The following is a 26,761-nucleotide window of genomic DNA, read 5'->3' as shown; positions in this document are numbered from 1 at the left end:
GGCCAGAATATACATCAAGCTACGATAAAATGCTCTTTTGGAACAACTCTGGAAGCTAGCGCAAGATTGATTACTTTAAGGACCAAATCAAAATGCTCTAATTCAAGAAATGGATCTACTAGAGAGTTTCGATAAAAGCGTGCAAAAATCTCTATCATCGAGACGTTTTACTGAAGTAAAATTTAGGTCTACAGTAGCGCGGGTTGTTAAGTTGACACTAAGAACAATAATGGCTATTAGCTTCATAATGAAGCGATAATGGACGGAGATATTGCGCGTATAAAAGATCCTAAAGAGCTTAAGCCTTTGGAAAATAAACTCTAGTTTATGTACTTTCTTCTGAAAGTATTTAAGTTTACTGTCTCCAATTTAATAAAAACGCCACCTTTATACGACATGTAATTGACCAGTTTATCGCACAACCGATTCTAGTTTAACAAAGCTCTGCACTGTCGCTGCAGATTTTTTGCTAGCTGCTTTTTAATTTATACGATATACCTACATAAACGGTAGCGAAGTTAGGAATTTAATTAAGGAACGCGCCGAGCATCAGAACAATCATTATAGTAAAATTTCTTCTTGCTTGTATAAGCAATTTCTTTTTTATCGCCAAAGTTTCCTTTGAGATTAAGGAAGGTATTTATTAAAAATTGAGGTATTAAAATCGCTGCGAAGTTAAAAGGGAGCTTTGTCGTTGCGGAAAACTAAATTTAACTAATTGACAAAAAATTCTAAATAATTTGTTGCTTTTGCCTAAATTCTTGAGTTACTTCTTTCAAATGCGCTGCAATTGTAATTTTTGATTTTCTTTGTTCCCTTTAAATGATTTTTTCTGTTCTTTCTTGAACGCAACACTGTTATTTGGTTCTTCGCGTCTTCAAAATTTATTTTTAATGATGATATTAATATCTCTCTTGATGAGTTTAATACTAACCTAGCGCATCCACCACTTTTGACAAATTTGACAATATTATGGCTTTTTAACTTTAAATTAACTTTAACTATCTCTAATTAATTTAATCTAATTATAGTCTGGCGACTGGAGACTAATGAATTTACAAAACAGAAAAAACATTTCGATTGAAATTAATTACCTATGCATGCACAAACAGTAATAATTATTAAATACTTTTTTGGCCTCATGAATTGTAAACGTCAAATTAACATTCAATTGACATATTCGGAAACATTATATTTACAAGCGCCCTTGACGTTTACACACGCCGTGCGGTAAAAATTGCCCAAATCGTCTGCTCTTCAGATGCGTTTATAAATTTAAATCACTTTACCACAATGAAGATTGATCACCAAAATGGAATCTACCTAAATTATTTTCTCAATTAAGACAATATTTCTATTTTTAAAGTCATATTAACGTTTTTTATACAGCGCCGTCTTGTGTACTTTTTGTGCACCAACTTCAAAATTGACAGAATTGACAGATGATGAAATTTATAAATGTCAGATGTGACAGTTCTCTTGAATTTTGAAAAACCCAATTATTTGCATTAAAATTTTTCGGCCAAAAAGTTTAATACAACTCTTGTGCGTTAACCATTTTACGGCGCTCAATCATTAAAGCACTCCGGCTACGCCGTCGTGTTTCAAACTGATTTCGCGCTGTAAAATGCAAGTTACCACACGCGACTGTAAATAACTATTACATAACTATATCGGTATAAATTATTTGTAGTAAAATAAAATTAGCTTAATGCCAAATAAAATGTTATTTGTAGCTGTAACACGGACTTTTGAATATTGTGTATGAAATTTTGGGAAATTAAATTAGAGATAATTGTTTATAAAACAGAATACGTGTCTGTTAAATTGCATTTCCACGAAAAATTGTATGAAATTTATTTTAAAGTGTTTATTTCAAATTGTTATTACAAAACAATATATAAAAATCGTCAGCGTAACATTATTAATGACATAAGCAATAATCGAATTCAAATAAAAAATTTTATTAAACTAGGGTCAGTATTCCTTATCCGCTCATGAATTTTAGTTTTCTTTGCAGTACGATCATAAATTAAGCATCAACATCATTTACGAATAAAAAAGCAATATCGCTATCTAGCTCCTATAAATCCACTATCGTTCAATTTATTGGACTACTTAACCATAACTTCACAGTATTTATACCTCGTTCGTGGGAAATTTAATACATTCACCGAAATATCAAGATCTTAGTTTTTTTATATTGATTCTTTGAAAATCCTAGAGCTTAGAGTAACTAAAATAATATGAAAAGTCAAATATTTTCATATTGTTGCCAACAAAAGGTGTAATCCTTCAGAAAAGCAATTTTTGTTCCGAAATCTTCTTAGCACATTACAAAGTTTGTAAAACGCATTTACCATTTTCTTATTCACGCAAGCTGAACTTTTATCATTCAGAAGAGAATTAGCACTTCATCGGTATTGTTCTTTAAATTAATCCCTATATAACATAAAATTTTTAAAATGTTTCTCAGAAGTCTTTTCAAGTTTAATTTATCATGCTTTGTTGCGTTTATGTCTCTAAGACGCACGTTATCAGTGCTTTCAGAACTGTCTTATATCTGATTTTAATGCTTTGGTTAACATTTTATATTTGAAAATATCTCCGACGCGAGACTACTTCTTTGGAGTATGACAGGAAATTCTGTGTGATGTTTAGATTTACGAGCACTATGTACAATTTAAAGAAATATGAGAGTATAAAGTTGAAGAGCGTTGCAAGTTTTTTATTACTTACTGCTACTTAACTGCTTGCAGTAAATATTGTAAATGCTTGTAATCTGCTTAATATTTGCTGCCACATATTACAGGAGTGTTTTGTAAGCTTACCTTCTGCATGGGTACTCTTTGAAAAAACTCCGTTTTACGACTAAAGGAATGACAGTTGTAGTTAGGAGGATTATAACATTATTAAGTAGTTGCGCTGGTGTATCTCTAATTGGAATCGATTTCTGATGTTTTATTAATTTTGATCTAATGTAACGATGCAATTGAGTGAAATAATTTGCTACTTATTGCAAGTAGCATGTTTTCAAATTACTTCAATCATAATATGAAGTAAATGAATTTATATTTACCCTGATAAAATATCGCTAATTGAGTATCTTAAAAGTAGATTAAACGTGTAATAAATTTAAAGGTTATGGTTCTTTAAGGATGTTCTAAAAGCATTAACATGTTGAATCTCTACAGGCAAGCTTTTAAAAGTAATACGATTATTGATTAGGGACGTTATCAACGTTTTATAGAATTTTCTTTAATCTCTAAATTTATCCTTATAAAAAATTTCAAGCGTCCTCTGTATACCTACCTAATCAAATATTTGAAATTCCTCATTTTCGAGAATTTAATTTTGTCGTCGTAATTTGTTTTATAATTATTATTTTATACAAGTGTTTTAGTTCGGCAATTAACATTCTTAAAGGGTTTTAGCTCGAGTGCCGGAGACTCTTTTGAACAAATATCACCTGCGGCGACGGGAATGATCAAATTAGAAGGGTCCGAACATTTATTCCGTTACGACCCCTGCCATGTTTGACATAGCTAGAAGCGTTTCAGATTTGGAAAACATCGCTTATTTAAATTTTAGCTCGCAGTGTGACTTACATTTTAAATTATTCTGTAAGTATAAATTCATTTAATTTTCGTTTACAAAGTAACTTAGCAACCTTTAGTAACCCTTCAAATATTTTAGTTATATTCCTCCAATCGAGTTTCTGCTTTCCAAGACCCAAGTGATTGAACTGAAAATAAAAACCGGCCTCAGATATTATTTATTTAGATTGGATGTGCCTGTCTCTCTAGTTTAAAAAGATGTTTGTAAGGGTGCTTTAATATTACGCTTTAGAAGTATTTGTTTTCTTTGGCTGTCAAGTGAACAGTCGGAATGATTTAAATTTCTTGACTTGTTCATTTACCTTACTTTGTAGATTTTTTATGTGTTTTTACTGAGATAGCGGTAATGTTCTTTCAGTTTTTACTGTTTCTTTTGCAACAAAAATGGTGGATGCGCCGGGTCATAACTAATTCTCTACAACCGTCATGGTACAACGCTTTTCTGCGGCTGGAGTACCTTTAGGTTTTACCAATGAGCTGTTGCTAATGAAAATGAAAAACAGCTATAAAATGTTCAATTTCCTGCGAATTTATAGTCACTATAAATCGCTTAAAAATAATGTCTGCGATATTTACTGGACAATGAGAACTTCGCGTTTTTGACCACAATAAAGCTAAATCTTACTCCAAGTGGCTATTTATAAATCCGTCTAAGCTTTAAACAGCGTTAAGTGGCCTTTAAGGCGTGTCAAATAAACGTACCCTTATTAGAATAACAATGTCTTAACTAATTACCAGCACCCACGTGGACTAAACCAAGAATTTGCGCTTGCGTGCCTTTCGATTCCCAACTCTCGATTTAAATTAAGAACGCATTAACTTGGATAAATATGGGTGTGATTTGAACCCGGTTGAACGAAAAATAAATGAGGTAAAATTAAATTAAAGCTCTCATTGGTCACTAATGGTAGTCCATTAGATAGCTGCAGCTAAGTAACGAGCTCGATTAAACCTCAGAGAAATAGCCGAGTTTCGTAACGCCCAATCGTTGTATAAAAGCAACTCAAAAAAACGTAATTTTAATATTTCACACTTTACACGCGTGTGTGAAACTCATTCGGTGTGGAATATCAACAGAGGGAGCATGTAATTTTAATTTTGTTCCAAATGAGTAAGTTGGCGGACATAAACACTCCTAATTGACGATCGTTAATCGGGAGGTCTCATCGCCATGACCCTTCATCAAGAGCTCTTCAAATGATAAAGTCTTCAGATCATTGCGCTGTGTCGACACGATGTTGCGCGGAAAAATCTGATTATCGATTCTAGATGAGAAAATAAAAGAACTGTATGTAAACGAGCAACTTCAATTATTGGAAATTAATGGTTTCACAAAAAGACTAATATAATTATTTTTACATCAAGCGGGATGATTGATGAAAAATGATCCCGATATTTATGATCTGTAATGCTTTTGTCGCAAGTTTAGGACAAGGAAACTTCCTTTAGAAATATGTTCAAAGAGGGTTTTTGAGTTTCCGAAAGTTGAAATTAGATTTATTTTTTTTTATTAGGGAAATAGAAGTCTGCAAGCCATTTACTGGGAATTAGCATTAGCTCTAAGAGTTTCTTAATGTCGCAATTAGTATCTGCAGTGTGAACAATAAAAACCAATGGAAATAAGTAGATATTCCCAGTAGCGTTTCATGAGTCAACAATTCGATCAAAGTTCTGATTAATCTAATTACGCAGCATTGAAGCTTCTTAATTATAAAGATCCGGTTTTTAAGAATCCTTGGCTCGTTTTGCTCAGCTCAGGAAATAAAGTCGTTCTAAAAAATGTATAGATTCGCAACCCATTTTATACACGCAAAATGAAACTTGCACGTAAAAACTTCCAATTTCGTACGAAAATTCCGTCACTAGTGTAATATAAATGAGTAAGCAAACGCAAATTAGAAAACTTGTATAAGCACACGGAAGCAATTGATTATCTACTTTTAGAGGCAATGCTGATGCTGAAGTTCAGAAACTTCCTCACTTTACCGGTAAATTAATTAGACTTCTTTTTCGTGCATGATGGAGAGGCATTACTGAAATTTTAATAAAGCACGTAATTGGTAATTAATGCCAACGAAAAATGGGATTTGACGTTTCATGTCGTCTATTAAAAAACCGTTACTTGCATGCATATTAGGTACTCGAGCATTTGACATGGTAATAATACCGTAATAATGTGGACGTACGTACATTTTTGGTTTTTTGTCCATTATCAACGCAGGTAAATCTTTCCATCAGATATTGTCAATTAGTTCTTTGCCTACAGTGCTAAAATGTAATGGAGCGAACAAATAAAACGTCAAGTCCGTCACTCAAAACTCAAAATGTGTGCCTGTTACTAGTAATCGATAATGAGATAATGAAGCGTTCGCCCAACAAAAAATAATGAGTTATTGTTTGCTCTACAACTTAAAAATTATAACAACAGTGGCAAAAAATATACTTACTAAGTTGATCGAAATTTGAGCAACATTATGGTAGATTAGAGCGATGGCCAACGCAGGCAATGAGTTCTTCCAATCAATGGTCTTGAAAGTTGGATTTAGGATCCGCTCAGTGGAGCTTTATATCAGATCCCTGAAAGGTTTATACGTGTAGTAATAACTTAGTACACGGTATCATGCATGAACGCTATTATATAAAATCGTAGATATTTGTGCGTTTGTATTGAAATGTCGTTCTTCAATTCGTCCTAAAGTTGTAATTTTTTCTAAAATTATAGAAGTAAACAGTTACTACTAAAGGATGTATTTATAGTTCTCAGGGCCTATCATTATACTGTCAGAAATGTAGGTATGTATTTATAACTTTTTTATATCCAACACAAAACATCGGTCATAAATAAATTTCCGTACGAAAATAGGCATTATTTAAAATGGTTTCTGAAGTTACAAAAAAGTTTAAACTACAAAGCACATTTAAGTTCTGCAAAAGAGTTCTGAAAACCTTGGCCTATCCAACTTTTGTGTGTATAATTACGCGATGTTAACGCGAACAGGAAAATTCTTTGTGTAATGAGGGGTAGCATAATTACACTACACTAATGATGAGTTAAAAAATGCATGTTAACGCTTCTTTTTCCTGCATCTTTAGAGACAGCCTCATATTTAATGTGAATAATAGAAAGGAAGAAGTAATTTAATATATAGAACACTCAGCGTCTAATCGTACCCAGGACAATTCATCTTCATGTTATTTGATCCAAAAATAACATGCACAGCGGGATAAAAGTGGATGAAAAATTGTACGAGGTACATATTTTATTATTAATGTATAAGGCACAGATGCAAACTGTCCTGGGCGCAAATTGTTTGGGGACCATTCGACCTATTAATTTATTTCACGGAACTACATTAACGTCAAGTTATGCTCTACCCAGAGATCACACATTTTTTTGCCGGGACCGAAAACTCGGCGCACCATTTTATTGCAAAACACGACGTCATTACTTGATTTATGTTGAATCTGAGCGTCTGGCAACCTCAAATATTTCAAAGCCGCATTTTCACCACTATAATACAATTCGAGAGCAGGCGTTCATAAATTTTCTTCAAGAAGTATTCACGACAGCGCCAGTGTTTTACGTATCCTGTTGTAACTTAAATATAAATGGCCGCTGCCCTCTTTCACACCCCAGCGATCATTTCACGGTTTTTTGGCAGTTAACATGGTGGCGGAGGTTGGCAAACTGCAGTTCTTGTTGCGGCGAATAACCGAGAGTCGACAGGCTAAAGAATATAAACCCGAGGTTGACGGGAGGACGTAGAGATGATCGTAAATAAGTCTGTAAAGACGACTGGGGGCGTACCAGTTTGAAATTCATGATGTGCGCTACAGCTGAGGATATAGCTTTCAATACTCGTTATTTTGGTGAATATGTGTCTAAAATCCTATCAACAACGTTTCGACTGTTGTAAATTGAGAAACGTGTCCCAGTTTGGTGAGGAAGAAAACTTCATAAATCATTGAGTTTCCCACAAGAACATAACTAACACGAGAAAACCAAATTAGTTTTCTTAACTATCATTAACTACATAATTATATTTCTAGTGTCGGTCACAATTTATTCTTTTTTTTTTTTCAATTAATTTCTTTACATGCATAATTTCTCGACTGCAACAATTTAAATGTGAACCTCCTTTTCACTGTTTTGATTCCTTCTTTTTTTCGCAGTTAAATCCACTAGATCCACTTGATATCTTTTATTACCCAGCAGTTTGTATTGAGAAGTGGTGTATTTAAATAATTAAGAGATGGAAAAGCTTTTTGGATATGAAGAAAGAGTAGAAATCACTAGCGCTTAAACGTTTCCAAAGCAACGACTCGTAAACAAAGTAATTTATACCATTCTTTGCAGACATTGCGTATTTTATATTACCACAAAATCAGCATGTTTCTTGGGGTAAAAATCAATCCAATGTTTTTATCGAAAATTGTTCCATTCTAACATTGTGTTTCGTGGTTTCTGAGATTTACTGTTCGTGTGACATTATTGTACATCGGTACGGCTTTTAACGTAAACCAAACATCGCGCTAATATCGAATTATGTATATATGGATTATTCTGCACAACATCATTTATGAATGAAAACACAATCACGAAATGTGCTTATCTTTGTTAATCTAGTTAAACATAACATCACAGCAACAACAATCGTCCCACAGGCACCACTTGCATATAATTAAACGTAATTACATTGAAACTTACAGTGAGTGCGCTGTTTGTGTCAGGTAAATTTTGGACGATAATGTTGACAAAAAGTAAATTAGTCAAAATTTCGTTATCAACCCTTATAATTGACGATGTCCGGGTAAATCACGGCTTTATCGATTACTGCCGTAGCCAAAATCTGTATTCGGTGTTGTTAAGAAGCTTCAAAGATGGCATCTGCAATGAGATGACTGGCGTGACTATAGCAGTCACTGAGAGACAAGACAAATGTTCTTGCCGGAGAGAAACCGGAATAAAGGCACCTCTGCGCGTAAAGCAAAGACGGGGGTACTACAGGTGCAATATACGTCACAATGATGGATACGGCGTCTCTCACCTCATGTCTCACACACGTACCTTGAAATCTCTGAGATACCGTCCCTGCTACAACAGTAACGATACGGAATTACCAAGCACACGCTACAGCAAGAATGAATTACTCTGAATCCCGACTTTCCAGCGAGGGATCTCTGACTGACAAAAACCAAAGGTCGGAAAATTTACATGTTGGTTCTTTTCAAGAAAAAATAAATGGTTTTTCACACACAGTTCTTAACGAAATTTTCTGCTGGGAGCGCGGAAATATATATTGCAGAACTCTAATCTCGTTTTACAAAGTTGAAAATGCAATAAGGATACGTGGAATCTGATATAAAGAGCCCAATTATTACTTTGGATTCGGCTTCTAATGAAAAGCAAACTGCAGAACGTTGAATTTCATTTAGTTTGGGATATGTGCGAACAATCAACCCTATTCAAACAATTTTAAATTCAATCAAGGTGTAAATAAGCGCTTTGAAATTGAAACGCATTTTAAATAAATATATTTTTTTACATAAACAAAGTATTATGCAATCAGTAGTTGGCTATTAAACTGTCATTCTCATGCACTCTTGTATGAAATATTGACGTGGGTGACTGAAATGAACTACTTTTTTTTCTCTAAATATGTATTTACACGTTCCAAAATGTACAAAATTTTAAATAAAAAAAAAATCATTCTTGTCGTTCTTCAGAGAGGACGGTCTTCTTCACCGACTTCCACAGCTCTTTCCCTTTTTGCCACAAACTCTTCTCTTTTTTCTCCATCATCTTCTTCAAAACGAGGTCGGCAATGTTTTCACATAGTTCGTCCATATTCCTAACCCCTCCGGAGGCCCAACTCAACACCTCCAATTCAGAAGGAGGTGAAGAAGTCCGGCTCGAACCCGAAAATCCGCTGCTTTCCGTAGAAGTCACCATGTGATTTTCCATTTTCCTTTGCAATCGTTGGAGATTTTGTGTCAATACATCAAAATCAGGAGTTGATAGTCGCTTTTCAGGCTTCGGTGTGGGCTTCGAATGAGAGCATCGTGGCACTGATCTTGCTCGTTTAGGTCTCGGAGTGTACACGGGGTGATTTCTGCTGCATTCTGAGAGAGACTGAGACAGATCTGTGGAGAAAAAACAATATTAGAATTTATTATTGATTATGAGAGAATCAATCGTACCTTCAGGTTCGGGGTAGTTGAAGCGTTTTGCTCTTGAGAACATTCTGAACGATTTACGGTGTTATTTGTTTTGAACTTGTTATGATTCGGTGACTCCTAAGGTGGTGCATGAGAATTTAAGGTGAAAATTTGGGGTGGGAAAAATAGAAGGGTAGGTGGGCACACTGCGGCTATTGGTTAGCTTAAGTCACTGAAGAGGAGATTAGCGGCTTAACGGTAATGAGATTCGAGTTCCCAAAAAAGTCACTTAAAATTGGATTAAAAACTTGCAACTTTGCCTAATTGAATCCGACTAAATTATGAATATTTGAGAAACATCCAAATTAATTGTCAGTCAATAGCGGAGACAGAACTGAATTTTCATTTAGGTTTTAATTGGAATTATCTCCTAACTGCCTCAGACATTATGGTGTTTACAAGGAATGTAGATATGCCAGGAACTATTGAAATTCCTAACAAATCACATACAACTGAAATTTCAAACACGAAGTTTGGGCCAAAATGCGCAACGTTTGAGAACTTCCAAAACGATTTCCGGGTAATTATGGTTAAAAACAATTTATTGGTAAAACAGGAATCCACTCAAGCATTTCGTTATTTTTTATGCCATCATCGTTAAACAGGGCAGAGACATCTCCACGTCCGAAATAAAAGTGAATTTTATTATTTATAAAACAATTTGCTAGGAATCGTTTACGGCCGCGGTATCCTTTTTTATGTTTCGCTAAAATAGAATTTACTATGTTCTCACATGTCTGTTTTAATATCACAGCGTGAAGTTATTGTTATTACAACACTTCCTGTGAATTCTGTACGAAGGTACTATCATAACTTCTTATTCATATATTTCATTTTCTCGTATGGAGCAATGATACGTTACTGGAAATATCTCCGCTATCTTTAAAATCGGAACTTGATGGACCGTCGGTGAGTTTAATTACTTGCTGGCAGCCACAGTAATGCATCACTGGCCGTCTAGGCCGTCTTGTGGTACAGGAAGGGACACACTCTTCCTTCTTCTTGACGTCTCACCAGTCATTCCACTCCGCAATAACCTTCTCTTCTGAATTCCGACCATTCCTTACCTTGTCCCTTTAAATAGAGTGAGCTTCGTCGATTTTTTAGGAAATTTTGGTTCAATACCACACACATGAAAACCGCGGAAAGCCAATTTAATTTCAGTCACTCATAAACTTCAGCAGTTGTAAAAGGAGCAATTGCTGTAATAATAAAGTTTACCTATTATGATCAACTCTAGGAATAAATTGCTTGTAACGTTAATGATATTCCATTTTCTTGCAACCGAAAAACGAAAACTCGGCATTGCTTTTAATAATGGTAAATTAACTACGTAGCTCCTAAACGATAATTAGTTTCTCATACTTGCAATGATGAAGCAGTGACTATCAAAGGAACAATAACAACCGGCGTACAAACTTCATAATTTCATGTTCGTGCTGAGGGCTTGTTGTTGAAGGTAAACGTTGAGAAACAGCCGTGTACTGTCAGCAAAACTTAACAGTACAGGGTGCATAATAGCATTATGGCTTTAATTTGTTTATTAGACTATCTAATTAATTCAACTGCACTTCAAAGGATCGTTTGAAACTATTTTAGATTCACTATTTTTTCACTCAGTTTGTGCCAGAACTACTATTAGTAAATGAAGACAACACTGCTATATGCTAAACACAGCGAATTATTATTGATTTCGTGGCAGAATTCATTAGCAAATGATACACCTATTGTTTTCTCCAGCAACCAATCATTGTTTCAATTATGTGGTTAGATATTCCATTTGTGAAGCTCACTAACTAGACTCAATACAAAATCGAGCGAATCGTGATAGCAGAACAATTATTGTACGAAGAAGTTAGTAGCGCCTACAAAGGCAAAGTAATCAAAATCGCTTAGTTTCGTACAAATGTAACTCTATTTTTTGCCGAAAATGTTAACAGATTTGCATTTCCGACGGATGCAGTGGTATGTAATACCGAGAACAAAACTTTGGGAATTTACAATAAAACATAGAGTTGAATTACAGGAGAAGTTTCTTTGCCAATGCATCAAAGTTTATTCCTTCGGGATATTTGTACCTGCTCTTATCTATGTATTTATTCGCTCTATAAATAACCACTATGCGTTACTGTAGTAAAATAGTATAAAAACATAAAAACTGCGAAATTAGCATGGCAACCATAGCAACTATTAAAACCATCATTAAAATTAAAATTCAGTGATTTATAATGCCCACTCTATCAACATTTTGTAAATTGAAACTGAATTATTTATGTCTGTTAAGCTAGATAATGAAACTTTGAAAATATAACCGTAACTCATTTTAATTTAATAAATATTTTAAACCGAGAATTATTTTATTAACATGTAAAACAAATATATTTTATATACCTAATTCTGTTTTCCGCCGCAAGGATAAACATTTCGAGAAGTGACTTAAACTTTAATTCATTTAACACTAAGAAAACATGAATATTACATTCAAAGCAGCTGTACTACAATTTTATTTTTTTACGTTTTTTTGTGCGGTTTAAAGGATTTGCAAGTTTCTGCATCGGAACGCTTTACAGCATACCTTTCTCAGTCTTGAGTAGTTAAGAGGCTACAGTACATTTGAAGTTCATACATTACGCATGGAAATGTTTAAGTTTGCAACGGCATACTTACTACCTCACCAAAAAGAATATCCGGGATTTTTGCGGCGAAGGTTTTTTAGATATCTTTAATTAAATCTAAGTTGCATGCTGGTCGATAATTTTAACAGTGCTGCTTATGTTTGATTGATGTTTTAAAATTTTGATATTTGAAAGATTAACCGCATTACCATATTAATGGATTTACTTTTATCTGATTAAGATTTTAAGATAATAAATTATTTTCAACAGCAGTTTTTCTAGTGGGACAATTGTGTTAGCATATTTAAGTAGTGTCTCTGATATTTTTTGTGTAAAACTGTTTGTGGTTTCTGTCGGAATTAAATTATGTAAAGAACTTTAAAACGTTTAGAACCTCTCGTATGCGTTGACGCGGTGATATAAAATAGATTATGGTGAATGTAAACAGTGGCATTAGTGAAATTCTCGGCTCACATACATCTTCAGATGATTTATATGTAGACTGTACCGTGAATTTATATTAATATTCAAACCACGGAGCACTTTGGATAAAATGCTATGCTAATGTTGAGAATACATCCAGCGGCCGCGTCTCTGATACAGAAATGGGACTCCTGAAAATATAGTTTAATCTAAACGCACAAGAGATTTAAGGCGGTGGCAAATTTACTGTAATAACAACCGAACTGATAAGAACTATCCTCTTTTCGGACCAATTTTTTTTTGTTATGATGTATGAAAAACGGACTTAGGCAAATCATTTTTAATTTGCTGAAACCTGAAGAAAAATGCCGTTATCTGAACGAACTTTGTTGCCCTTTTCGTAATTCGGAACTAATTTAATAGGCAAACTTCCAGGGTTTCCGGCTATTACATCAGTTATCTAAATTATGCATTATATCTGTGGGGTGGGTGTAAGATTGACTAATTTCCGTACCGAAAATTACACTACATAATATGCAAGTATGGATTTTAGACAGTACGTGCAACCGTGCCACAGTTTAAAATTACACTTTTTATTGTCTTTTGCTTCAGTTAAATAATGCAATTATCATTAATATGAATATCGGCTGTCTAAATTTGGAATTGTTAATATTGTGTTATATACAATTTTTGCATAAATGCATGACATGTTAAATAATATATCAACTATTTGTTTAAATAATAATAATCATGTTTAAGCGAATTTACAGTTATTTCAGGTTTCACTGCATTTGCTGCATTAATTTAGTAAAAATTGATGCAAAATTATTTTAATATTAGAGTATTTATTATCCAATGGTTCATAAACACCTGAAATATTCACACCACAAAATTCTTGGAAGGAATGAAAGCAGGTGCTAAACTTCCCACTACTCCGATGCAGGTACGACTAGGATATTAAAAGGTCATTAAAATGATTACCTGACCATCTTTCTCAAATGCTCTAAGATCCTTAAGCAATTACCTGAAGACCTAAGTTGGTATTTCTTGCTAAGAACACTTATTAAGAAATACGTGAAATCAGATGAATCTTTTCTGACCAGTCTGAAATAATTTTTACTCTAATGAATATTTTTTTAAATTATTTATAGACCAAACTGACAGAGGCATTATTATTCACAGTCAATTATATTTTCCCGTGTTTCATAAAGTTGCGATCTATAAACATGAGATAATATTTTAAAAATTTAATCCTTGTATTGACTACAGTTGTTTCGTTATTCTGTTTAAAATACCAACAAAAAGATATTTAAAATTCGAATGAGTTTTGTGAAAATATTTTACGGAAGTTGAATAGTTAAATGTAATCTACTAGATCATGAATTAATGTTGGTTCCGACCTGCTTTTGAAATAACATTCCAGAAATTCAATGTACGTTCGAACCGAATCATTAGTTTTCATAAGTGAATATTTCACATTTTCTCCAAAGCACTATAACTTCTAATAATTTCAGGATTAGCACGCAAACATTGTAATTTCTTTCAGGTGGGAATCTTGATTTATATTGACATATACGATGCAAATAAATTGTAGATTACACTCCAACATGAAGGCAACACGCGATTTTGGTTGAAGCGCACTTGATTGTTTGGAAAATAACAGACTATCAAATATGCAGGAATCTTATTTTTTATTTTCTCGCTGCTAATTAAGTTTCTGCAATGATGCATGGTCATCTGTAAGACTGTGCCGCCGCTTGTCGTAAATTAAATATGTGTTAATAAGGGTAGAAACTGAGCTCAAATGTGGCGTGAAGCTAAATCCTCTGTCATTTGTATGCAGAAGCTTTCTGTAGCAGCATAGTGAGAGTGTAGGTGCTGTATGTTACTCCATTGTTGTTGTTTCGCATATTTTAACCGTCTTGGGTTTATTGCAGGAGCGGGTGGCGTACAAAGGTTTGAACAACAGCCCACATACACCGAAGTCAATCCTGGCCAGGATGCTCTCCTTGTATGCAAAGTGTTCAACAAACGCGGATCGTGTTCCTGGCAAAAAGATAACAAGGTAAACATTTTCGATTTTAACTTAAACATAATTAGAATCGAGCAGTGCGAAAGTCCCTCCGACTTTTTTTGCTGACGCGAACACCTCATCTTTTTGATTAAAAAAACTGATTAGAAGACGAGCCGTCTTCACATTTTCATTAAAACTAAAATCTCTGTACTCCGCTGTCACTCCAATGTCGGAGATTAATTACGTAATTGCTCCGTAAAACCGTGTGTTCGCCAGCAAAGTTAAATCAATGCTGCGGAACTTGAAATTTTCAAAACCCAAACACCACTCCTGTCAATGTGACTAAACTCTTAACAAACTTTATAATTTAACGCGAGTTCACCAACTTAATGTACACGTCATGTAGACATGAAATAATGCTTGAAGGCATTTAATATGAACTTTTTCACTTGTGGAATTAAATTTAGCACAAATATTGAAGCAGGTACTTTATTGCATAATTTACTTTGCCAAAGTTAATGTGTGATATTTCGAAATATGGAGAATTTGACTCCGGGAAGCTTTGCAAAATGTTTTGCTATTCAAACATTAATGCTATTTGTAATTAAGATTAGTATTGCATATATTATCTAGTTGTTGCAAATAAACTAAAAAAAAATCCATAAAACTTTATGCGTGATGGAAGTTTACAGATCGATTAAACTTGAATATTGCCTCCATACAAGAAAAATTTCCATTCATTTTTTCACGAGTCTAATAATAACTCTTCCCCAGTAACCATAACGTTTGATGGCTATAATCCACTTATGTTTTGTTGAGCATCGTAAAGTATTGTGCTACTTTCTAGGCAAACTCAAAAACTTACGGATGAATGGAAAGAATGTCTTTCTGATGATAATTATGTTGCCAAAGCGGAAAGTTTCCCCATAATATTTTATTAAGATATCGATTAAACATGGTAAATAAACACGACAACAAAATAAGAATTCATATCTGGTTTTCGGTTTTTGCATCAGACCACCAAATTTAATTTAAAACTTGGGTCATCGATTTATTCGAGTCAGTTAGTTGTCGACAGTCTCTGTTTACAGAAAAGCAGACAAATTGTCTTCTCGCTTGATAAAATTTACGGTTTACACAAAGCACAATATTAGATGGACCGTTGAGCAAAAATTAGGAAAAAGCTCTTGACGAAACTCACTTCAAAATTATTCAAGTAAAGAGGAGTAGAAAACAACAATAGCCTCTAATAGACTAAAGCGCCTTAAAGCCAAAGCCAACAAACATATGATCATTGAAGCGGTCGGACAATATCTGATATGAGAAGGGAAGTTTCAGTCTCCGTGGGTCTTTTTTGACGAGTGCACATTTTTCCCGTCAATTTCGCTGATAGTCTCGTGAAACCTGATCGTAAAAATTGTGATCGGGGAATGGAAAAATTTTAGGTTGCAGTCAGAGGGGATTTATTCACAAATCATTTTGATTTTTTGCTGTTTTTATAAGAAAAACAAATTATCGTACAAACCACTCTGGTTTATTCAAAAACAAAACGTCTAACGTGAAGCTTTGTAATTAATGAATGTCAAACTAGAAACCGTTTCGAGAAGGAAAATTTTAATTAACCTATTTTTGTCATTCCCGTTCACTATTTGCACAAAACTCTTGTATCAGGATTTTACAACACGCAACCTGCAAAAGTGTCGTAAACCACCCAGGTCACGGAAAATATTTTGTTAGGTCAGAATATTCCGGTTCTTGTGACACGCCGAGCCACCAATTTCCCGCATTGGTTGCTGATATTAATAATGCTGCCCTTCTACTAAAACTAAATGTTCTGGATTATAGCTAGCCCTAAAATCTGCAGTAAAGTGGTTTCTTTCAAGTAACCCTCTTCTTGATCTAGCATCAATTTTGTTCTCGGACACATATCGCCTTCACAAAAAGAACAGAGTGTTACCGGCAGATTAAGCAATTATCCTTCTATTGTTTGGTGAACGGACTATTAGATTTTCACTGTGAAGGAATCTCTTCATAACTCCTGTAATTTAGCACTCTTTTATTAATAAATAAGTTCTGTATAGCTTGACCTCAATACGTCTTGGAGGTGTTATCTGAACGATAAATGTTTCTTTCATAAATTATTTTTTGAGTTATTATGCCAACGGAAATTGTTTGCAAAACAATCAAACTTTTAAGTTTATAATAGAAATAATGGCAGCTGGAGCGAGTTTGGGAAGATTTTTTTTCAGGTAAATTACAGCTTACGCATCGTGAGCACTAGCGGCGAAAATGGTGGATGCGCCGGGTAAAATCTTTTATATTTAACGGAATATAAAAAGATAGCAAAATTTGTAGCGACGTTTTGATTTGTCTGTAAACCTTCCGGAGCATCAGTGTGGCACAAGTTTAACTAAAATGCGCTAACTCTTTTAAAGTTTCGGGTAAATGTATTTAAAACTTTGCCTCTTACATTTAAGCCATCATTACTTTCTGTGCAGTTACCTAGTTTGTATGCAGATAACCGAAAAACGACTATGCATAACACAACGCGTAACTTTGGAAACATAATCTCTGGCTTCGTCGCGAATGTTAACATTTATTAATTAAATCATATGGTAAATTTATCCGATGAACATAAGATCCTACTGGATAGTATTCCACTCGCCGAATAATTACACCAAGTTAAGTGTCTCATTTGCATACGGGAGGAATTTAATTAATCTTTAATCTACAAGCGGAAGCTAGTTGCATGTCTCTTATTAACATATGTTTGAATAGAGCCATCTCACAATTATGAATTATATGAACTTTAAAATGTCTTAATTTACTCTTGGTGCTCTCAAGAACTATTAATAATGTACGAGCAGGTGCTTCCATTTAATTTTCTTCGAGTTATTTACTGGCGTCTGCTGCTTCTCATTTCGGATTGATTGAATTAAATGATGTTTGAAGGTAAAACACCACACATTTTTCTTCTTTTTCGCCCTATTTCACGTAAGACGTGCTGTCGTGATGGTGGTAATTTACAATGAGATTGTCCGTGCTAAAATACTGTGGAAACTACTCTACTTGATCAATGCAGAGACCCGCAGGCAAAAGCAGTGGAATTCACGTTTTCATCAATGATGGAAGCCACTCCTGCATTCACGCGAAAAACCTGTTAGGTTTCAATTAGTGGTTTGTAATAGTAGAAAACTGTGTTGACTCGTGCCGTTCTGTTTTAATTGTTAGAGATTACGAGTTTTATGACAGCATGATAATGTTTACTGTTTTTTTTTTGCGCACGGAAATGGATTAGCCGTGGTTGCTATTTTCATTTAATGCTAATGTAAACTTAATTAATCAAAAATATTAATCATATACCTAAATGCGGTAATCACACACGCAAATATGTTTCATGTTTTATTCTCTTTCTGGTATTTGCTGAAAATGCTTCACTGACAGTTTTCGGTTATTTCTCATAAATTACTAACATTGCCATTACACATATAACAAATACGACAACAAAAGAGACAAATGGACACTTGTTTGATTCTTTACAAATCTGGCTGAATTATATAAAAAAATTATTGACTTGTTTTGGCTTGATTGGGAATCATTTTATTCGTATTAAACGTTGACTTTTAATTTTTGGAAATTTTAATTATCTTTTCACGGTTTCCACGGTTGGGAAAATTTAATTTCGCTTAAATATTATTTGTTTTATGAAAAAGCTCAAAATAAAACAAGTTTTTATGTGTATATTTTGGTTGGCATATTATTTATAATCACATATTGTATTTATTACTTAAAGTTTGTGGAGATGGCGTTGCAAATATGCGTTATTCGAAAAAAATCCAATTTTCCTCTTGGATTTAAATAGAGGAAGCGTGACAGATGTAAAAAATACGTATAAACGTATCAATAATTCAAATAAACTTTCTGACAATACACGTTACGTATAGTATAAACAGTTTCGTGCAATAAGAAAGCTAGAGAGTATATTATTTTATTTACCAAAGATGTATTCTTTGAAAATGAAGGTTTTTGTTTTCTTTGATTATTCTCCAAGAATAGAAATAAAGAACTTTTATATTAGCTCGAAAATGTCTTAAATGATCTTCGTAAATAATACATTAGTTAAAGTTCAAAGTAGAGGTGAGCCTCCCTACAAAAAGATCAGAAAGTTTACACGCTGTAAAAATTTTAGATCCAACTGTATAATCGGTTTTCACAATGAAACCAGTGTACTTATTTGACTTTCAAATAGTTATTCAAGTATGAACCGATTTGAGTGTTTCTACATTTACTTTACGTAGATTAATTACGATTAAATTAGTTTATGAAAACTGAAGATCCCTGGAACAATAATTATTTCCGATCGGAATCTAAATTTGATTTCGGTATTTACATTTCGACGAGTTATCCGATTTGTATTTTTAATTAAAACTTTATAAAATAAAATTACTGAACTTAATCGTTATTACTTTATAATGGGTACTGTTGAAGGTTAACGATAAATTTAGGGAAAAAGTTTTAAATGTTTTCTTTACGAGGTAGGTATTTTAATTAATATACGGCTGACAAAAGCAGGGACACCTTAAATGATATACCGCCTGCAGTATATAACACCAGCAGGGATTTCTGTTTTCTTCATTCGACTGTGATGGAGTTAGTCCACCTTAGGGGATTTAAAGCCTCAGCCGATAGTTATAATCGAGTTACAATAATGTACAAACTGAATATAGTAGACATTACTCAACTGTTAACAACTCTCACTCGCCTCAAGATCAAACTACTAATGAACAACACCACAATTAGATTCCGGCTCAGGATTCAAGTCTAGCAATTTCGAGATTGGAACGGATTTTTTCTGATTGCGGACGTCTATAATTTTTGTTTCGATTGTAGTCATATATTAGTTTGGATAGCGGCTTTATTTGGGGATGAAGGGCTTTCTACAGAAATTGGTGCATATATTTTTCCGATGTTCGGAAGGACCCGGGATCCAATACATAATCATCAATGCACACGATCTCCTCCCATAAAAACAATAATAAAAGAGACCATTTCAAGGCGTCACTATACGTTCCATTTCGCGGATACAATTTCTTGTCGACTTGCTAAGGAAAAATTTTATAACGATAAGAAAAATGGCACTGGATTGCTGGTTGGAAATGCCTGTACTTTACTGATAAAATTACGATAATTGGTCAAAATATCCAGACATAATTTAGATTTTACTATTATCAAATCGAATGATACGATTATAGTACTTATAGCAATTACGAATTTTGTTGATCATCTGATAGTAACATTATTCTGTGTAGGTTGATAATTTCTGCTGGTAGATAAATCTAAATTGGGTTGAGTGGTAATAACGTTATCTAAAACTAATAAAATGCAACTTTTGTCATTAAATTTGTCAGATTTGACGTTATCACTTCATTTGAACAGGAGTTTTACACCAAAGTTAACGACAAGAACGCAACCCCAATAATCCTAAATCTTGTTTTTAAAGTTTTGATTTTAATTTCAATTTATGACGTTTGACTACATCAAAACATGAGTGTAAATTCTCGAGGACATTACACTGAAAAATTATTCCGGCGCATCCACCATTTTTAAACCATAACGTGAACACCAGTAAAATTATTCTCTGTTTTTCATACTTTAAAACAGAGGCGGGTCTTTACAAAATGCAAAGAGAAATAACCCAATTTGAGTTAATTCGGTCCGTGCAAATTTTTGTACTGTAAAAAATTGGGCTTTTTGGTAAAGTTGATATTAAATGTTCAACATATTTAGTGTTATTTAGGTTCTTTGGCATAACTAACTAAAATAAATCACATGTTGCATTAACCTGAAAGTTTTTTATCTTTGTTCGGATATAAAAATACTATTAATCACGTCGCATGTTCTACAAAGAACCATTTCTATCTTTATCACATTAAAGAAGTGCATAGTAATTTTCTTATCCCAACTTTCAGTGTGACATTTTATGTATGAAAAATGGGAAAAAAAAACAACAAAAGCGGCTTTAGCATCTTCGCACCACGCACCGGTAAAATATGAGTTTGTTTTAATTCAGAGGATATTATTACCGCGACATCACCAGTAAATAGAAGCCTCTGAGCCCGGTTGGAGTTTCTTCCACGAAACTCGGTATCGCGCCCGCAAATTCATCAATCATAGATTTAGTTACAGTGCAAGGTTGTATAAACCATTTGAAATTCATAAATCAGCAGGGCATGAAACATAATAAATCCCGCTTTGGCAATAGGCTCGCTGTTATTTTTCACGTATTTGAATGATGTTCGTGGAATATAGCAGACACATCGACAAGCTCATACATCCCCGTCTTTTCATTTCTTTGCGTATGTCAGCTTGCCGCATAAATATTACTTTTCTTACGTGGGATATCGAATGCTCGGTCAGGGAAACGTAAGGGACCTATATTTTTGTTGTCGATCTTCATTCTTTTTTTTAAATTTGTTCTGGACGTCGGCCTTATGACCACATCTGCTTGATATATGGGATTTTTTTCCGTTACAAATGGTTTTATTTCGATCTTTTGTTTAAAGCAAATTGGATGTGTGCATGTTTGGCTTGTGTTACGATTTTGAAAACTGAACCATGATTAATTCCATTTGATATCTGAATCCGCGCCGTTTTAATATTTGAACATCAAAGAATTCCGCAATTTATGGCCTTTCCACTTGCTTTAAATCAATGAAGCGGCGACAGATGTTGGTTGTGTTTGTTTGGAGGATCCATTTTCCAATTTTTTAAAGATTTTTCCTCTAATAACGTTGTTACTTCCCCCCGATTTAGTTCTTTCCAGTCCAAAACAATCTTATCCGAGCGGAGCTAATTAGGTGGCTAAAATTGCCTCATTCACAGTTGGATTTTTCATAAATTTAGCACGGTCTGGAATTATCGGTCAAAAGTGCTTAATAAATGACTTTTGTCTCCCAACACGACGTCGTTCTCTTCGTTTTCCCTTTCACTTTTACGACGATTCGGCGCCTCCACCATTACTACTATCCTTATTTATTCTTTCGTTTGCTTTTTGAAACTGACAAACATACACGGCCAGCGCATCGTACCGTGGAGAAACTGATGAAACGGCAATAAAAGCGTTCATAACACGTTGTTAAATCTATTTGCCAAACGATTACGGAATTAGGGAGAGAAAGGTCATTTATCATCATACAAAATATTGTGATGGTTGAAACTTTGCATTCTCGCAAATCACCGGATAATCCAATCTATTGCGTCAATACTCGGTGTCATAGTTTTAAATGATTATCATATGGGGCGAATTTGCTAAATAAATTTCTGGCTGTTGGTCATGCAACATGCAACACGCCAGTTTAAGTGGATTCCACTAATAATTTAACACAACGGAAAGCGGTAAATTCGCACTTCAAAACGAAATTAAATTAAATACTTTTTTGGCATTGCGGTTCTCGATGTCTATCACAAATTATAGAGTTTATTAACTTAATTGTTTCCTTGGAGGTCGATAAGGATAAGCAAACTCCATAGAGGCCACGAAGAACGAACCATAAAGTTCTTTATCTTTTAAAGGATGCATTAGGATAAAAGCTTCGGCCAAGAACAGATTAATCCGATACACCCTCTGACATGTCTTGTTTCGATAGTCCACTGAAGTCTGAACTAAAGCGGGAGTGTCCCGAATTGCATCAAGCTTACTAATCGGTATCTCGAAAAAATTCTTCCCTCAATGTTACCCTTGGTAGATTGTGTATTTCGGAGTTATTGTTCTTGCTAAAACTTTGAAACTCACTTAAATTCACTTTCTTATCTCTGTTTCATTCGTGAAATTGTTGAAACTGTCCAAATTTCTATTAATTTAAATAAAAATGAGCCGTAACTGTTTTTCCTTCTGTTTAAAGTTGAACAATCTCATTCTTCTTTTAAAAAGTTGTAGGCAGCTGTGATGGTAGAGCAAACATTTTGCGGGTAAAAAGAAAATGCTATCAAACTTTGTAGTAATGTACACACGAAAAATTGAAAATAAAATTTGCCCTTGTAATAACCAGAACTTGTAACATAAAATTTTTAATCTTTCAATACTCTACCAGTTTAACTTCACAAGACCTGAAAGTTTAGCGGAAAACTGTGAGTTCTCAGGAAGAAAATTAAAGCTAAATATTGTTCTTGTAACACTTTGCGCCAACAATTTTTTAATACCACAAAATAAGCATTTTCTTTTGTACAAATTTAAGTTCAATTTCTCTGTTGATATATCCTAAACGTATTCCTCAACTCAGCATGTATTTTATCAGACGAGTTGTCAATTCAAGACGATTTAGTCAAAGCGACAATAGTCTAGAACTCGTAAAACTCTGGAAGATTTATGGCCTGTCGATAAATTTTACGTAAAATTGTTCCAAATAAAAGTTTCAGTAATTGAATTCACAACTTTTGTTTGTAGTTTGTTAGTGAAATGCCGAAGGCATCCATTTATATTACGACAAACTTCGGTTTTAACCGAAGCTTTCTTATGAAAAATTTATAGAAGTTTCTATTTCGGCCCATTTCAGACTGTCAAATTTAAAACACATTTTTATTTTCAGCGCCACATATCTGTGTGAGAAGCATCTAAACGATCGGCGATAAATATTCGCGTTCTTGTCGAAATTAAATTATTTAGTATAATGTGACAGGTTTACGACCTTTATCAGCAAGATTCATTATCTGACTGCTAGAACACCTTAATATAATGTTGGACAATGAGTATTGCACCGTGAGAGCTATTTCTCTTGAGGTAGGAAGTGCGTGATTAGTTTGGCGTTGAAATATTAATCAGTCACAGCCTAGACAACGCCATATATTACTTTGTGAACATATTTCTTTCTTGTCTACCACTTTACAAGAAGCTAAATTGAAATGAATAAGCGTGCTCTATAACTTTAAAATGTCTTAGGCTTTTCCGGAACATAAGATTCGTGCGACGGGTAAAATCGTTTGGTTTGATACACTTTTGTGCTTCTGGGGTTGAATTGTTTTTTTTACCACATATTCCATGAATATGTATAAAAACGGTTTAACTCATTTTCCGAATAGACCACAGGGATTAAAAAAACATCATGTCCATCAGATTTACTAGTTTGATTTTTGCGTTTGTTGTCTGTCAATAAAATTCAATTATCCGACTTTTTATCTACTCGGAAAAGCCAGAAAAAACGAATTTGTTTGAATATTTCTAAAATAGTGATATAAAATTAGGTTGTTAATTTTAGCAAGATGTTGGCGGTGTACATAACGGCTGAATTTTACGAGAATCAATATATTTTTATTGAGATTTAATTTAAAGGTGGTTTTAAAACATTGGAATTAGATTAAAATATAAAAGAATTATAGCGGCATTAAAGGAAATTTCAATATGTACCAAAGAAATATTGCTTTTCATGGCATCCGCGTTTACACTGTATAAAATATTGGGGAAATAAATTACTGAACGGAATCGGGATAACTTAAACTGCCAATAAATAATAGCGTTTAAAAAATTACATTGCTGAAATTCACCGAGCTGAATTATTCATGTGGACTGTGAAGGGTGGGACAAATCGTGTTGAATGTAACCTATCCTCTCACCTTGTCGTGATTAACCTGTATAAATCTGCGGAATGCTTTTTAGACCATTGACATATTACAAAACGGAGAATAAAAACTATTATCAGATCGACGCAATTCAAGTTTACCGAGAAGAACGGCTTTCATCTGCTTAAAAGCAACAGTATAATAGTAGAAATAAAAGGTTATCTACCCTTTAGATGCCTTTCTTAAATATAAAATAAAATTTTCTTACTATACTTCATGTTTTATCTCCTCGGCTTCAGTTATAAACTCTAAAATAAACATACGGTTAAATTCTGAAGCAATTGGGGATTTCTTAAGGCACAAAAACCCGTCAAACCAACAATGTTTACGTTGCCACTTAAGTGGCGAAATTGGGTCCTGCAAAATCTGGAAAGACGACATAAGACACAACTCCATCGGAAGCACATTAACATAAGCACCCAAAGTACCTAGCAACTTCCCAAATCGGCCGTAACAGTTTTGTGTTTGAACAATAGCGTCTTATAACTTTAATTCCTACCCATTTTAATGTTAATTAAAATTTTCCTTCTCTCTCTGCACGTATTTTTTGCGTGTCTGTCTTCGTTACATCCTGTGCTTTTAAGACCGCTAGATTTAAAATGAGAATTTGTCGTACAGAATGTGATGCTACTTGTTTAATACCGGCGGAAACGGCTTTCAACAATGGCTTTACGAATAGTTATCACTTGGATCAAAGCATTTCCAATCAACATGTTTGAGAAAAACTTGCCAGGGGCGGCGTGGGCTTTCGTTGACTGGTTGGTGGCGTTCATAAATATGCACATGACTTATGTTAAATAAATAATACACCCTATAATAAACGAAAATAATGAATAATAATTTGTGAAATATTATTTTAAACAAACATGAATTTTACAAGCGCTTCAGGTTATTGTTTAACGCTAAAATTTTTTTAAACCGTCTTGATTTAAATTTTAAATAGAATGCTTCAAATACGAGATCTATTTGCAATGTGAAATCAAATGTAATTGCAAAACTTTTCGCTCTACGGCTAAACGAGTGCTCTTTGAACGCAAAAATTAAAGCCAGATATGAATTTCAATCATGACTTCTGTTTATATTTTTTTCCAAAGAAATTTTACCATTCAAATAATCCACTCTCTCGCCATTAGTCAGAATTACCGTTCCACAAACGTTACAAGTAATAAATAATTTAAAAAAGGATTCTTCAAGATAAAAGTAATCTCTTGCCAATATGTAATAATCGTATTTATTCTTTTCCGTGTTTCGTGATTGGAAGCTATTGGTTTCGGAATTTATTTCCAAATAAGACGTGTTCGAAACGTGACCGATTTACCAACACCGTTGTAAAGAAGTTTTAATTTGTATTGTATCCACAATGTGTCTTACACTTTTTTGTAAAATTGGTTTAGATTCAACGAAAGGACTGTTACAAGTTAGCGTGATGCTAAAAGTCAGAAGATTTATAGCCCACACTGAGTATGTACAAACGTAAGTTGGGAAATGTGGACGTAACTTATGGTGGAGGCGCTGGGTCTGACCTCTCTCATGTTGAATAAATTATAAAATACAGTTAATTGAAATAAAGGCACAAAGATCTCTACCTATACCAAACAATTCAACATCAAAAGCAAAAACATCAAATATTTGATTTAACCACCACCTCTGCAAACACGAGTTTTGATTATTGTTACAAAGTAAAATACAATTTTCACTGATTGCAAAGAATGCAGATAAAGCTATTTCCTCCAGTCTTTTTAAGTTTGATTGAAATTTTCTAAGTTGTAAAACAAAACGATCTAATTGTTACTTTCTATATCTTTTTTAGCCCATGGGTATGTACCCACACAAATACGAGTGGGCTTCCGGAGATCAACAAAGCGGGGACTGCTCCATCTGGATCCGTGCAGCTCAATTAGAATTTGATGATGGTAACTGGGAATGTCAAGTCACTGCTAGTGATTTTCACACCCAAGACGCCCTTACTAGTCAACCTGTACGTTTGGTTGTGAGAGGTGAGTTTTCGTCATTCTTGTCTGCCGTTTGTTGTTTGCTTAGACATTATTTCTAACGAATTTAAAGCGTCCTAAACTATGGTCTTTGTGAAGTTGACATAAAACCTTTTAATAAGAGTTTCCTCAGCGGTAAAATAAAAAGTAACACTTTACAAGAAAGCAAAGAAAACTCGGCTGAAACGCCGAAAAGAAAGCTAATAAAGGGGCGAGCGATATATTTTGTAGTAAATGAATTGGACGAACACGAGTGCTTAAAAAGATGGA

General features: G+C 33.9%; 1 protein-coding gene across 2 annotated transcripts in view; it reads left to right on the top strand.

Annotated features, from left to right (window-relative positions):
• The window catches only part of LOC148179457 (kin of IRRE-like protein 2), a 116,127-nt gene that overhangs the window by 39,927 nt on the left and 49,439 nt on the right, over positions 1 to 26,761 (top strand). For both annotated transcript variants that reach the window (XM_088050789.1, XM_088050790.1), the window contains exons 2-3: positions 14,812 to 14,939; positions 26,311 to 26,497. In XM_088050789.1, the coding sequence (XP_087906915.1) occupies positions 14,812 to 14,939; positions 26,311 to 26,497 (315 nt within the window). The remainder of the gene's footprint in view (positions 1 to 14,811; positions 14,940 to 26,310; positions 26,498 to 26,761) is intronic.

Source organism: Gnatocerus cornutus, chromosome 2, assembly GCF_029298725.1.
Source record: "Gnatocerus cornutus isolate USDA-ARS CGAHR chromosome 2, icGnaCorn1.1, whole genome shotgun sequence".
NCBI lineage: Eukaryota > Metazoa > Arthropoda > Insecta > Coleoptera > Tenebrionidae > Gnatocerus > Gnatocerus cornutus.
This window is presented reverse-complemented; position numbering and strand designations above follow the sequence as displayed.